The sequence below is a fragment of the Xiphophorus couchianus genome, chromosome 2 (genome assembly GCF_001444195.1).
Source record: "Xiphophorus couchianus chromosome 2, X_couchianus-1.0, whole genome shotgun sequence".
Classification (NCBI taxonomy): domain Eukaryota; kingdom Metazoa; phylum Chordata; class Actinopteri; order Cyprinodontiformes; family Poeciliidae; genus Xiphophorus; species Xiphophorus couchianus.
This window is the reverse complement of record NC_040229.1, coordinates 22,136,108-22,151,886: the sequence shown is the minus strand read 5'-3', so window position 1 is coordinate 22,151,886 and position 15,779 is coordinate 22,136,108. Positions and strand designations below refer to the sequence as shown.

Genomic DNA, 15,779 nt, shown 5'->3' with positions numbered 1-15,779 from the left:
TCACTTCCTCCTCTCGTTTCTCAGCCTCTGTGTCCGGTTTCTCTTTGTGTCCACACAGGAAGCAGGGCTCCTCATCTCAAGCCCCAGCGTCACCGGGAGTCAAGTCGGAGAGGAAATGTGCCCCCTGTTGTCTCAGGCGCAAGCGCAGCTTAAAACGAGTTAGCTGACCCACCGACTCCAGTGTTGAACCAGCAGAAACCAGTTTACCACCCACTTCTGACTGTCGAAGAGACATGGGAGATTCTCCTCATCATCAACTTTTTCAGTCTAACCTGAAAAGAGGATAACTTGAATTTGGACAGCTGGTTGTGTGTACAAATATGTTGGTGGAGGATTGAGTGGTTGCCCTTCAGGAGTGCCTGAGATGAAAGTGGAGAGCTTCTCAAAAGAAATCATTTAAACTACATTTCTGTTTTCACTTTGTCTCTACAGTCTCCATCTTTATGACAGATATAATATATTTTCTTTCTTCTGGACTTTGGTTGACTTATTCCAGTAATGATATAACATGACAACAGTGATGTCTCTATTAAAGTTAAGAAGAAAACTTCAACATGTGATTAATATAAATTTATGGCATGTTTGCCCAGTTTGAATTACAGGATAAAATAAAATTTTACATTTGTGAAATGTTAGCTGGTCTGTTTGTTTTTTCCCCACAGTATTCATACGTTTGTGCCTATATTATTGAATAAAACATGGAAAATTCAGATAAAATGGAGAATTTACTCATTCTTTATCTGACTAAAACTATAAAATGTTATTTCAAATAAAAATACATATTTTTATTTAATGAAAACCTGAAGAGACAAATGTAAGCTCGAACTAAGTGCTTGTTGAGTTGCAAATTACTGCAAAAACATTCAAATCAGATGTACATCCTACTATACAAAACTGAAAATTTGGGAATGTAACAGCCAAGCCACAACGAGGAATAAAGCAAATGAGCATTTTAAAAACAACAATATATCGGTTTTAATTCATGTTCCACCAAGCAGACTCCATAAACTGATCACACCATGCTTGGGTGCAGGTGGTGCTGGTGGAAAAATACATGGAGATGGAAATGTATTTAGGCTTGTTTTGGACTGTTGTGGTGATTATTCGAATTATTTGAAAGGGACGCTCTTCATTCACTGGGCCATCGACTCGGAGTGAATTTGCTCTTCTGCTTTCAGTCACCTGAAGTGTTTCTGGCATCTGATCAGAATCCATCATGGACACTTACCAGTCTCTGACATCGTCCTGAGAAACGTTTAGCCTAGTCCTCATGCAATCTGAGCTTTGACTAGGTCCAGGTCTTTCCATTTCTTAATTCCTGTCCAGATATTGTTGGCTGTACTGATGTGTTTTGAACTTTTTTCATGTCACAGGAACCACTTCTGTTTCAATTTTAACTTTTTTACAGTTAAAGTTTTCCTCAAGCAGCCTTTGATTCTTAAAATTCATGGCAAATTCTGTGATGGTGAGCAGGTCAAAGAACCCCCAAACAACGTCAGAATAATTACATTTTACATTTATCTGTTCAAAGAATGTTATCCAAGAAACCCTGGTCTTTATCACTCTAGCAGTGTTAAGCCTTAATGTTTTCCTTAGAGAGTAAACGTTTTCTACTAGATATACAGTATGCACTTTCATACAAACAGCAGAAAATCAAACTGCAGGCCAATGGTGACATTTTAGGGTTTTGGGGACTTCTTAAAGCATCTTACAGTCTGCACAAGACAACATGACGTTAGGATACATGTTGTGGTGAAAATGTTGTTGTCCATTTGTAAACTAATCAGATTTCTTTTTTATTTATTTTTTAAAATAATGACTTCTTTCTCTCTGAGTGGTCCTTGAGTAATATGTACACCAAACAGATGAAAGTGGCACCTTCAGGCATCTGATGATTGTGTAATTTGAAGAATGTAATAAAATTTCTCATTGTTTTAGAATTTAGCAAAAAGACATACGACTTCCTACGAGTGCCTTAATAAAAGCAACACAAAGCAACACTGGATTCTTTTAAAATTTCAAGTCAAATATCAACTCTTTGCACAGTTCTTCAAGAAATGGCCAAATAAAAACTGTGAAACATTTTGAAACATCCACATTTCTAAAGATGCATGCTGAAAAGGACCCCTAAAAGCTGAACCTATTGTTTTTGGCATTTGGAGATTAAATGTACCAAAGGAAAAGTCAGTAAGAAACGTACTTCATTTAAAACAACATAAAGCCGTGTAAGGTTAGGTGGAAACTACAGCTCAGCTTTACATTAGAACAGCAGAGAGCTGACCAATGTTTTTCTGAAGGGTATAGTATTAATTGGACTAGTCGTCTGTTGAATGTTTCATGCCTTAGGTGCATGTGAGAAGTGGATGTGTGTTTGTTTCAGAGTGAATCTGAATGTGAGCCTCAGTTTGTCCAACAGGAAGCTAAAGCTCTGGTTTCTGTACAAGCAGGAAGATGATACCTCAGAGCTGCAATCAAGAAAAACAACAACTCATTGGTGACCTGTACTGGGGTACTGTGCCACCCTGGGGAAATTTTTTTTGCAGCCCTGACATCAACCTAAATGTTTACTGTACCACTCTCAAGCAAAATTTTGAAAGTTCACTATTTGAGCTTTTTTTTTTTCCTGGCCAGAAAAATCCTCAACCTTTGCATCAATTTAATTTGCAATAATTGCAACTGTGTTGCCCTGCGACAGACTGGCGACCTGTCCAGGGTGTACCCCGCCTCCCGCCTGGAACGTAGCTGGAGATAGGCACCAGCAACCCTCCCGACCCCATTAGGGACAAGGGTGAACAGAAAATGGATGGATGGATAATTGCAACTTGATGAAGGTTTTTGGATTTGTGCTCATTGAATGGTAATAGACAAACACACCTGCAGAGAGAAAATTAATCAACTAATAACTAATCTACTGTCCAGAGTCTTATTCCTTAATCTGGGACAAACTATATGGATTTTCACAACTTTTGTTCAACACAGCAAGTCTAAACGTTGTCATAATGAAGCTGATCATGTTAATGATTTCTAAAAGCAATGTAAACATTTCTTTTTTTTATAGCTTAAATACTAGCTGACTGCACCTCTGCAGCCCTGCGACAGACTGGCGACCTGTCCAGGGTGTACCCCGCCTCTCGCCCGGAACGTAGCTGGAGATGGGCACCAGCAACCCTCCCGACCCCATTAGGGACAAGGGTGAACAGAAAATGGATGGATGGATGGATGCACCTCTGCAAACCTACACACCAGTAAAGGTAATGCTGACAAGTCACTTTGCAGGGAGCTGGCACATCTAGAACAGGGTTCAAACCGAGAGTGAGATGATACATTACAGACAAATCCCAAGCATCCAACAGTCCAGACAGTGACTGAAGCTCCTAAGACAGAAGATAAACTCTATACCCATCAGACATAATTATCAGCTTGGTTCCTACTAGGCAACCAACCAATTTAAAGAAACCGGACCAGTTCTGCTAAGAACAGTCATCAAATATCCAGGCAGTATGTCAGTAGCTTGTTTAAGGCTACAAAAAGCATTTGGTTTTTCTGCAACTTGCTGATGGACATTTAACCAGTTATTAGAGGGTGTTATTTATGAGTATACCTGAGAAATTTATAACTTGTTTTGATTAGAGAAAACTCACAATAAATAAAAACTTCCAACATTTCCTTTTATATAAAAAAAGGGGTGTTGGGAATGTTAGGTAAAAATCTGCTTTTTTGAACTCTATATCAAGTTATAATGTCTTTTGTTCATCACAAACATACCTGGAGTGTCGCTTTGATTCTTTCATTTGTTTGAGAAATCCTTAAGTCTCCCGTGGCAGACATTCAGGGGTTCCTAAATGCCTGCTCACAAATGTGCCGACTATTTACGGGAGCCTTGGAGATCCCGTCCCGCAGAGCACTCCTCCCTCACAACTCCACAAGAAGAAAGCAAATTTAAAATGGGGCTTATTAGTCCACATGTCCAATCCAAGTTTAACCAAAACAAAGAAACTGCGTGTAAGGTTGCCCCACATGGACAACCTGAACTTTTTCACCACATTTAGACATTCTGTAAACAAATAAATCTTCATCTTTTTAACAAATTATTGCCCAAGAGGAATAAAACCACTTACAACATAATAGATTCATCTAAATAAAAATCATTTATTTGTCATTAATATTATATTTATCATATTATCTAGAGAGTCCACCATGCCATCAGATCTGGAGTAGTGCTAAGATGCCTGTGGTCTGTTGGGGAGGAGGATGATGGAAAGGCAAAGATGGGCAGGGAAAGAAAAATAAAAAAAATCAGACCTCCTGTTCATTCTCCATGCTGATGCAGTCAAGGAAGAAGGAAACATAAAAGTGGGGATGAAAGGATGACAAACAAGAGGACTTTAAATGTCTTTGTTGACCTACGTGAGACCCAGACAGGACGGGACAGGAAGCAGTCAAAGGACTGGGGAGCAGCAGCTTCGAGGTCATTGGTCAGATTGCCAGACGGGAAACCAGGACGAGCCAATCACAAACCGACACAGAGGAAGAGGAGGAGGGTGGGTTTTTTTGTGTTTGTTTCTGCATCTGTTTGTGTTTGGAGACGTGTGCTTGCATTGACGTTTGTCCGTGTGAACGTTTCTGTGAATGCGTAAACTGGTCCGAGTCGCTTTGAGCCATTTGTTGCTGTACACTTCGTCACAAGTTTCTGACACAAGCGGTTTCAAAGTTGAGGTAACAGACATCCATCTTCCTTCCACTTCTGTGAAAAGAGCAAAAGAGAGCAATCAATTACAAGAAAGCTCTCCTCTGACAGCGTCATGGCTGTTTAGCGGCATCATGATGGTGTTATCCAGTTGATGATCCAGAAAACTGTTCAAAAAGCTGAATTGTTCTTAGTAGCAGTCAGCTGCATCCGAGGCCAAGCTGCAAGGCAACATTTGTTTTTTATTCTAGTATTATAGGTCTTACTGACCTATAGCGCCCTCTAGAGATAAAAGGAAGAAGCTCTAGAGGAATCTTTTAGGTATGACAAATGAGACCAAATGAGTAGTGGTAACTTTTTAGAGTTCACTGACATGATTCAAGAACACGGGTCCTCCTTCCATTGAGATAAAGACAAACAAATATAAACTTAGTGAAATTAAAGAGAATAACATCAGGCAGCCAAAATAAGAATGACTATTTCTTTGATTTGTTTTTGTCTAAACCAAGTCGATAGCTTTGGTAATGTTTTTTTTTTAATGACATAAAATAATAATAATAAAAAAATGAAGGACCATTGATTTTAATGATTACACCTACAAACAAATCACTGAGTCACTGAGCAATTTGAACGGGAGGCTCTGAATGCCAAGTTAGTTATAAGGAGCCCGAAATTGAACCAGTAAAACTTGAACAATAAATCAATAGCGAAAACATAATAAATACATTATACTCTAAGTCACTGCTTTTAACAAAGAAACACTTATTTTATTGATTATTCTTGACAAAAAAAATAATTAGATCTCTGTAAAAAATGTTAGTTATCAGCTTCAACTCCCAGAAAATGTCTGAAATATTGAAAATCACCTATCAACAACACTTTTAGAAGAGCAACAATTTCCAGAAGATCAGACACATCCACTCTAGAACAAACTAAGCCATTGCGTCTGACATTTTTCACAATGAGAAAAAAAAATTAAACAGTAAGTAATATTAAACAACATTTACCTTTCATCGTGCTGTACTGTTGCCACTAGAAACCATGTTGTTGTCAGAGTTTGATAGAGACTGCTCCTTTACTACAGGATCTGCAGGGACAACAAAGGGAGCCACTTTCAGTTTTGCACATTTGCTCAATTAGATCAGCCCCACCAGATTTTTGGTGAACTACTGAAAGTGTAGATGTGATGCTTACAGAAGTAGGGGTGTTCCATGGCCTCGGTGGCTGTCAGTCTCTGTTGGTGGTCGTAGCGGAGCAGCTTATCCAGCAGGTCCAGAGCTTCAGGACTCACTAAATGCTGGTTCTCAGTCTGCACAAACTGTTCCCATCGCTTCCTGCTCTGCCTACACAGACAGAAATAAAGGATGCACACATTTGCTAAGCTTAGTAAAAGTTTGAACGAATATTACACCAGATCATTCATGATTAGTCAAATATTAAGGCTTCTTTTTCGCAGGTCAAGATGCTCATCTGAGCTGCAGGTGGAAAGCCCAGACTAGCTCATTATCATCAGTGTAGCAAGAGATTGCTGCTCCGCAGCAGACAGGTGTGTCTTATAGCAATGCAATGGAACAACATCACCAACAACCTTACAAAGAAATGGTTTCTGTCCATCAATCTGGGAAGGATTACTTGGCTGTTTCTGAATAATTCAAAGTCTATGATTCTCAAGGGGCTTCAAGTGGAAATCCTCTAATACAGTTACAGACATACTTAGGAATGGATGTCTCACCAAGTACAACTACAACATTTGGGGAAAACTAATCCAAATGTATGAGTGCAAACACCTTGTATCAACTGTCAACAAAGGACTGGAGGGGTGATAATATGGGTTTGTCTTGCAACCACAGGAACTGGGCACTTTGCAGTCATTGAATCAATCTGAATCAACTCTGAACGTCTGTATAAGAGGGTATTCCACAGGGAAATACGTGAAATAACAGTTCACCTGATAGCTGAAGCTTGGCCCAAACTGGGCTAAAAATAAGACAATGACACCAAACAGAGTGACAGAACTACTGCTGAGGATGGCTGAAAAAGACAAGTCAAGATTTTTCAATAGCCTAGTCAAAGTACAGACCTCAGCAGGATTGAACTGTTGTAATGAGACAAATTGAATGACAATATAAGAAAATGATAAACAGCTACTTCTAGTTATTGCTGCCGAATCTCGAGATAATTTCAAGTAAGTTTTTGTTGATTGTGATGCCACTTTTAAAGAGTTAGTTTTTGTTCATTCTTCACACATTTTCCTCATTTAAAGACTCGGTGGGGACCAGAGGATTTTTCCTTTTGTGCTCTGGGTTCTCAGGCATTATACTCTACATGAAAGAGTATTGCTCTGTTTTTGAATTGACTGCATTCACTTTCTATAACAAATGGTGTTTAATCCTGTGCAGCTAGCTGTCTCTGGAGTTGCTTGCGGACATTTCCAGCAGCTGTGCCTCTGAGCAGTCTGAGGACGGTCAGATGTGGAGTGGACTTACTGTCCTAGCAGGTCTTTGAAGCGTGGGTCCAGTTCGATGTGATATTTCCGCAGGTAACCAAACAGCTCGTCGGTCCCCAGGACTTTGGCAATTCTCACCAGCTGCAAACCAAAACCAAACAGAATCAGACCATAAACCTTTTAAAAACAAGACTTGTAAAAAACATTTTCCTTCGATTATCAGTTTACCACCCACTGTGATGGGTGGTAAACTGATAATAATGAGCGCTCCGCTGTGTTCAGGTCAGGTACCTGGTCATAATTGTCTTGTCCGTGGAAGAATGGTTCTTTCTGAAAGATCATGCTGGCCAGCATGCATCCCAGACTCCACATGTCTAAACTGTAGTCATACATCTGCAACACAAAGACACCCAGCTGGTAAAAAGAACAGGAGGCATCAGACCCAACCCTGTGCGACAATATGGACTCAGAGACAACATTTAATAAACAAATCAGCTCTGCCTTGCAGATAAAGCCACTTTGGTTGAGACAACCTGCAGATAAACAATGCATGCAGACGTCTTTACTTCCTGCTTTAAGTCTCTTTCTAAAACACCTTTTCTCACAAACCCAATGGCCCAGTTTCAGTCAACATCCTCCTTAATAGCCCTAATTTTATGAAGGTTTTAATATTTTTTTTATTTCTTGGTTTTATGTGTTTTGTAAAGAGCTTTGGGCAAACCTGTTGGTTTGTAAATGTATTTTATAAATAAGCTGTTTGGTTTCAGGTTGATGCTACCTGGTAGTCCACCAGAAGTTCGGGGCCTTTAAAGTATCGAGAGGCCACTCTGACGTTGTACTCCTGGGACGGGTGGTAAAACTCTGCCAGCCCCCAGTCTATAAGGCGTAGCTGTAGAGGAAACACAATAGAATCAGTCCTTTGTTGAACAGCAAACGAACACAGCAGCACCTCTAACACATGCAGCCGCAGAACTCCTGTGTTCATCTGCTGCCCCCTGCTGGACAAAGCAAACTCATGCTTTTGCTCAGCTAGGACTAAAATCTCCAGCAGTTTTCTTAGAAAGTCATCACCAGTTGTTCAAACCCCACAAACCTTTACAATGAGATGCAGCGTGCTTAATCATAACACACTGCCACGTTGTACTGGTGCATTAAAAAAAGTGTATAAAACCAGGAACAACAACTGCCACCAAATTCTACAACCTTGAATTTCGTTTGGTACTAAAGGCACTCTGAGGGAACAAGTTGACAGAAATGAACAAAAACCCTCAAAGGACGGAGTTTCTAATCACAAAGGCAATATCTAGTGGAAATAATCTACATTCATAAGTAGAAAAGTGTCAAATTGAGGCTTTCAATACAATGGATCCTGTATGTTCGTGGTAGCATCATGCTGTGGGACAGAGTGGATGGAATAATGGAAAAAACAGGACTACATGTTTGTACATGTAAATGAACCAATTCTACAAAAGAGGAGCTCAAATATCCGATCAGAATTATCCCTGAAGCTTGTTGAAGGCTACAGAAAGTCTGGGGATGACTTTCAAACCTGCCAGGGAACATTTGACTCAATTTTAGTGAGTACAGGCACTTAATTAGGCAGCCATGTATATTTTTCACCTCAGTTTCAGCACCCAGTTCTTGTTTTAAAACACCTTTGCAGATGACTACTTTTGAAAAAGTGATTATTACATTTGATAAATGCAGCAGACTCAGTTAAATGTACTTCTCAAGAAACTTTATCCACAATTCAGGAATTTTGAAACCCCTTAAAATTGGAGCATTTGTTCAAACTGTGTCTGTTCTTTCAGGCACTCCTCTCACATTGAGAAAACAGGGACATTCATTAAATGGAAAAATGTTTGTTGTAACAACAGGAAGCTTGTTTATTCAGATGGAAATGACCTCCGCTGTTGTTTTAATAATCTAACTCCAAATACACCCACACGAGGGCTGAAAGCTCGCATTAATGCAATACCTGCTCCTCTTCAAAATGGGGGAAAAACACAATAAAAGCCGCAGAGGAAAATAAACCGGGAGCTTCAGCAGCAGGATGACAGATAATATTCAGCGTGTGGGGGGGTTCAGTGGAGGAAACGAAAACAAATGGGAGGCTATTTAAAGCACCACCTACCTTTCTTAACTGGTGGTCGATCATCACGTTGTGAGGTTTGACGTCGCGGTGCATGATTCCCATACTGTGACAGTAATCCAGAGCCTGGTGGTGGAACACGGAAAAAAGAAGTAAAATAAAAGAGAGGAACTGAGATCTGATCTCAATAAGGGAACGGAGAGGGGGAGGAAGGCGTAGTAAGCACAGCTCACCTTCAGTAGTTCGTACATGTAGAAACGAATGTCATAATCTGTCAACTTCTGGTACAACTCCTGCAGAGATGAAACAAAAGCTGCATCAGGGCGGCTGCTGTAGCAAAATCTAACTAAAGAATGGCAGAAAGGAGACAGCATCAAGAGGAAAAGGGAGGCGGAGATTGTACCTTAAAGTCTGTGTTATTGATGGATTCAAACACGAGTGCCGGAGTCCTCGACTGCGTGGCCACCAGAGAGACAGAGAGTCAGAAAAACAGACAGAAGCTGCTGAAGCTCCGTTTCAATCAAACTGCTCAAAACTATAAACCATAAATGTTCATTTTCTTGCTCCCGGTTCGCTTACAGGAACAGACACACAAAAGAGATCCTGCTGCAGAGCTGCAGAGCGTCCTGGCTGAGTCAGAGCTTAAAAAATATTCTTCCTTCCTGAGCTCTTCATAATATTTTCACTCCGAACAAAAAAGTTCAAGTTCACTTGTTCTTGTTCTCTAGTTTTTGACCGAGTCCAGCATCAAAGAAATGTGCTTGTAAGCACACGCCGACTAAACATGCAACATATCAACGATTTTTTTTTAGCAATCTGTCTTTCAACAGCTTTCCAGTTCTTGGTAAAATAAAGATTTGTCTGATTTGAAAAAGGTCATCCAAAAGCATTTCAGAGCCCAAACGTTCGTTTTGTCTTCAAAATACAATAAAAAACTTAAATAAACACACTTAGCCAGGCGAGTTTCCAAGCAACTCAATAGTCGAGCTTAAAGTGTCATCTTATTTTGCACACAGAATATCTCCAGTGACTTCAATATCAAAATGTGTTAGTACTACTTTACAAGTAGACTCTCTTTATGGATGTCATACGTTTTAATTTCATCACAAACTGAAGGCTCTAAAAGCTTAAGGCGACTGAAAAAAATCATATTGGTGCATCGCAAAAGTAGCAAAACGTCTGATTATAAACCCCAAAAATTGTAATTCAGTCAAATATTCCATTCCCAACACCAGCTCTTAATCTGAGCTGTATTTCCATAAAAAAATAAATACAAATTAGAAACCATAAGACGAGCAGGCCTACCACCGGGTCTTTGACTGTGTCCACGAGACGGATTATGTTGGTCCCCCCTCGCAGGTTTTCCAGGATCTTTATCTCTCGCTTGATCTTCTTCTTCTTGACAGGCTGAATCGATGGATGAAAAGCAAAAATAAATAAATAAATAAAATTAACAATTTAATGGCGAAGTCTCAGATGGGGAGACGAAGAAGCAAAATTACATTAATATGGGAGAGCAGGAATGTTTGCCAACATGCAGTTTCAGGAATCTGCTGATGCTGCTCTCCTCAGCGCTGCTGCTCTCTGCTCTCCTCAGCATCTTTCTCCTTCAGCTCCACGCTCACATTTAACTGACTGACGGCTAATCCTCGCCTCTCGGCTGAGACACCTCCTCTTATTTTTGGGTCATCTTGTAATCTTTGCGGCTGAACGGGAACTGGAGCAGCACAGAAGCTTATTTCAGTGGTTGTTTTAAAGAAATAACCCTTTAAGGACCCCATATAGTGACAATTTCATTGCTAAATATTACAATGAGCTGAGAAAAATTGCCCATTTCTTCATTCATTGTTACTCTCTCATTATGACGCTTCCAAAACATTCTATGGCCTTCAGTTACTTGGACACAGAGACTCCATCCAGCAAGCAGAATATATTATTTGCTTGAAAATTGTACGTTCCTGACACTTGGATTATAATTACCTACAAAAACTGCACTCCACAGAATTCTTTGCAACACTAATATCACACAGACTGACACAGTAATGGCAACATAAATGTGTGATATCTTCCCCAGCTCTAGTGAGCGCCTTTATAAAAGCAGGAGTTTGGGCATCTTGCTAGGTTAGCGCATACAGTTGTTTGCTAACACCACACCAAGATGGAGAGACATCAGTAATAACCACAAAGAAGAAATGAATGCTGATAATCTATCTGGAAAATGTGATAGAGCAATTTCCCATCTATTTTTTTTAAATTCATATTTTGATAGTGAGAAAAAGTATTTCCAAGAAGAAAACATCTTTTAAAAAGCTGCCAATCCTCCCAGGAATCAATCTGTGAGCAATTTCACATCAACAATTAAAAAGTGCAAAACTGAATGAAACTGCACCAAAGAGCCTCATATCAGCCTCTGCATCCCTCAGTTTACATGTTAAATGACAACATTCATGACAAGACAAGCAGGAAAAGCCTGAACAGGTTCTGCTTGTTCGGAATACCAAGTGCCAGGCACGGCGGTGGTAAGATGATAATTTGGGTCTGCTTTGTGTCTCTCAGTCAACCCTAAAGTCTGCTGCACATTAATGTGTGCTGGAGTCAGATGTGAGGCCTTGTGTCTGAAAGCAGAGCGGGTCTTTATTCCTCCACAGCACTTTGATGAAGATGGATATAAAATGCCTTCAGGTTATTTCTATTGAAGGTGGCATCTACAGGCTGTTGAATCATGGGGTGTACTTAGTTTGTAGCAACAGTGTAAAACTCGTTTTGCCCGTCAGGTTAGACTGAAATCAAGTAGACCCTTGTAAGAACCAGATCATTAAATTAAAGCCCGTCCAGACACCCAGATCCTTGTCTGCTGATGCTCATCTGCGAAACAACCGACCAATCACAGCGGAGTAGGACACCTTTGACACTGACCCACTTCAGAACTGAAACCTACAGACTGAAAACATTTGTAGAAAGTAATCATCTGGCTGCACAAGAACTGTAGTAGCCAGGTTGGTTTATTTGCTTACATGTGCAGATATGCAGCAACAATCTATGGCTGTGTTTTTAATCTTCTGCTCGGATTTCCAACAGCAGTGGTAGTGGTTCGTTCGTCTGCAATTAGAGCCAAAGCTGCGACTACAGACAGACTTCCTGTTCAAGCTGTAAAATGGCGGCTCCTGAAATGCTTGGTTCTTTGAGTTTGGCTTACTGGAGCATTTATTTTGCATCTTGAAGATTTTAGATTAATTTGTTTTTATCTTAAAACCCCCAAATATCATCTCCAGGTTTCATGTTCTGCAAAAAAACATCTGACTAAAACTCAACAAAATTGAATTCATCGTCTCCTGACCATTAAAGATCAAAGCCTGAAAAGATGAGGATGTAACATATAAAATATATACCTGGATTTTTATTTGATTTTATTACTGGCCATTTGACTAGTCAGCTATTTTGGTATGTCCAGGAGAGACTGTCCAGTTCAGTCCCTAAATGTTTTAAGGCAAGAACCAACATACGGTCCCCCTGGTGGGTTCTGTATCCACATCTCCTTCACATTAGGCATTCCTAATCAGACACTCAAACTACCCCAAATCAACCCTTCAGATGTGGAACCGCAAGGACTCAACTATGAGATCTCCAGTTTATCTCTAATGCTGAGTAAGCCAGTTGTCTGGAGGATTTCATTTTTCACAGGTAAGGGGTGGAATGTGGATGGACCAGAGCATCAACCACATTACTGCAGACAACATCCAGATCTGTCCAGTCATCTCCTCTGCAATCCTCCTGTACAAAATTACTATTTTGCACACAGACAAATAATAATTCAGCTTGTTTAAGCAATTTAGGTTTTTTTTAGTCCATACTTATCTGGTCCTGGACAATGTTAAGTTTTATAAATCCATATTTTTCAACAGTGCCAAGAAATAGTGTGGAAAATCGATCCCAAAACAAATCACATGCTGCATGCCTGTCTGTGTCAAATCACAAAGGGGCATTTACTTTTATCTGTCAAGACTCAGTATCCAAAAGAGTCTCTATTGCATGACTGAAAGATGAAAGATGAGCAGAAGTGTTTGCTTTAACCTCCAGCAGGCCATTGGGTCAACCTTAGACAAGACTTAGGAATTTGGAGGAAAAGACTTAGTGAGGAGGAAACAGGTGCAGAAAACAACTCAACAACTGGAAACTGACAGAAAAACCACATGCATCAGTTTTTTCTGTTGCACTTTTTTCTTCCACCAAACTTCCCATTAATATGTTTGATACAGGCTGTTCACCCTGTGAACATCCTGTTTCTTCAGCAATGACCTTTTGTGTTTGACCCTCCTTGTGGGGAGTGTCAGTGAGTGTCAAGTCAGCGATGTTCCCCTGGAATGTGCATGTCATGGCAAAACATTTCTGAACTAAAAAGTCACTTTTATATAGTGTTTAATTTTAATATGATATGATTCTGAATTCATGAAATAATTCCCAACTGAATTTTCTTTTTTCTAATTTTAACGGCAGCAGTATGAGACTTGCTCACCTTGAGGATCTTGACCACAACCTTCTCATTGTTAGTGATGTTGATAGCCTCGAACACCTCACTGTACTTCCCTCTGCCCAGCTTACGGACCAGCTGGTAGTCCTCCTGGTTGCTGCAGAGACAAACAGAAGAGCAGCATGTGTGACAAAAATCACCAAAAAAAGTATTGTTTAGGCTCTGCATGAAATCAGGTCTTGTTACAAAATCTCATCCACAGATATGGAGTTTCTGGCTCAGATCTCAGGGCATTTAGACAACAGACAGGGAGGAAAGGACAGAGATGCGGGGGAACGAAGTGTCAGACAGACTGGAGGACAACCGTGGTGTCATCACACCCTCACAGCTCCGTGTTTAATAATAAACCCCCATCTGCCACAATTTCCCCTCTGCAATCTCCACACAGATGAATACAGCTAAGCTGAAATATCCTTACTTCCAGTTTGGAACATGGGCCTCGTAGTCCCAGTACTCCCGGCTCTTCAGGGTGTTGACGTCTGCGTACACACGGGCCTTGCTCCCGGCCACCGGACCCGGCATGGTGGGACCCGTGGCTCGGACGCCGCGGGTCGGGCGTCACGGAGGCCTGCCGCGGTGTGGATGGTTGGACCGACTCTGGGAAGCTGGTGAGGATTTAAGGAACGGTGGGGCAGCTGCGTGTGGGAGGAAAGTGGAACACGCCAGCCAGCTGGTTTGCAGAGAGGAGAGGAAAAATCAGACTTGAGGACCAGAGATGTCCGCGGGGGTCGTCGCAGGCTGTAGTCGCCTTGAAGCGCTTCTTGATCGGATTATTAAAGGCAACAGACCCGATGAAGGTTTATAATAGAAGTAGGAGATGATGGTGCTACACACAGGGATATGGACCAGGCGGCATCGGGGCTGCTGAGGTAGAGAGGAGGCGGACCCTAAAAAAGCAGAAGAGAAGCAGAGAAAAGGAGGCTTCTGATCGGGATTCCTGCACCGAATGACGGACGATGATAGGCGGGATGCCCCCGGAGCTCCAGAGCCAGCTAATCAATCAACGCTCTATATGACAGATCGGTAGCGGGGTCGACCAGAGGCGGAGAGGGGGCGGTGGAAGCCGCAGCGAAGATCGATGTTGTTAGCTCACGGTAGCGCCGAGATGTCGCACCGTAGGGGAGCGCTCGGCTCCGGGTACGAACATCAGCGGAGCCCGCGTCATGTGCAAGCGGCTGTGCGGGGCAAGCGGGACCTTGTCTTCCCGGTGCCGCACGCAAACTTCAGGGGCCCGGGTTTCGGGAGTTAGCTCGGCAGCCTATGGACCTCCCCGGTGGTGGAGAACGCAGGAAGGGAGGCGGAGCGGGCGAAGGAGGAGCAGGAGGGCGGGAGATACCCGGGATGTGAAACCGCTGGTATCCGGGGTAAACTGCGCCATGCGTCAAGTGTCAACAAGGCCGCAGCGCCATCTGGTGACAGGAAATGACTACGGTTGTGTAAAGTTTAAAAAAACCTATTTATTCTCTTTTGTATGTGTCGCAATGCATGTTCATATATTAAAAACACAATTATATCAATTAGAAAATATATTTTTGTATCTCTTGATACATGATTTACTTTTATTTTCTTTTTACAGGTTAAAGAGTCAGGTTTTTATTTCAAGTATAGCAACAGACCCATGAAATAACCGGATAAATTTGAAAATAATATGAAATTGAACCGTGATGTACAAATTAATTTAACTTTTTATTACGATGTACCTTATGAATTATTAACAGTTACGTACTCAATGATACATTAAATAAATACATATATTTACATCCAGCCTTACCAATATAATAATAATATGTAATAATTAAATTAATTATTCAACTCTTGGAACTTAAAATAGATATAGAGCTTTCATAATGGGCTGTGGAATGACATTTAGTGTTATATAGACTAAATTATAGAAAAATAAACAAGTAAAAAAGGTTGTAATTAAGTTATAAAATCCTTATGATTAAGATAAACTCCATTTACTGATATTTGAGAGCTACATGATAAAATTAGTTGTTTAACTAGGAAATGTTTTTTAAACTCTGAA

The 15,779-nt window shown here is 40.8% G+C and overlaps 1 protein-coding gene across 2 annotated transcripts; it reads right to left on the bottom strand.

The window, feature by feature from the left end:
* Positions 1-4,125: 4,125 nt before the first annotated feature.
* Positions 4,126-15,090, bottom strand: csnk2a2b (casein kinase 2, alpha prime polypeptide b). 2 transcript variants are annotated; one of them, XM_028000022.1, is made up of 13 exons: positions 14,542-15,090; positions 14,172-14,423; positions 13,739-13,850; positions 10,531-10,632; positions 9,629-9,679; positions 9,459-9,518; positions 9,268-9,351; positions 7,912-8,022; positions 7,425-7,526; positions 7,174-7,274; positions 5,882-6,030; positions 5,695-5,774; positions 4,126-4,744 (listed from the first exon to the last, which is right to left on the bottom strand). In XM_028000022.1, the coding sequence occupies exons 2-12, from the start codon at positions 14,273-14,275 to the stop codon at positions 5,698-5,700; spliced, it is 1,053 nt and encodes a 350-aa protein (XP_027855823.1). In that variant the 5' UTR covers positions 14,276-14,423; positions 14,542-15,090; the 3' UTR covers positions 4,126-4,744; positions 5,695-5,697. The 2 variants fall into 2 exon arrangements, with proteins under 2 accessions (XP_027855823.1, XP_027855817.1); XM_028000016.1 differs by having other exon boundaries at positions 14,172-15,090.
* Positions 15,091-15,779: the final 689 nt, after the last annotated feature.

Coding starts and splice junctions, on each gene's coding strand:
- csnk2a2b (XM_028000016.1), bottom strand. CDS start 14,275: ATGCCGGGTCCGGTGGCCGGGAGCAAGGCCCGTGTGTACGCAGACGTC. Junction 13,851..14,171: donor GCCCATGTTCCAAACTGGAA/GTAAGGATATTT, acceptor TTGTCTCTGCAG/CAACCAGGAGGACTACCAGC. Junction 5,775..5,881: donor CATGGAACACCCCTACTTCT/GTAAGCATCACA, acceptor TTGTCCCTGCAG/ATCCTGTAGTAAAGGAGCAG.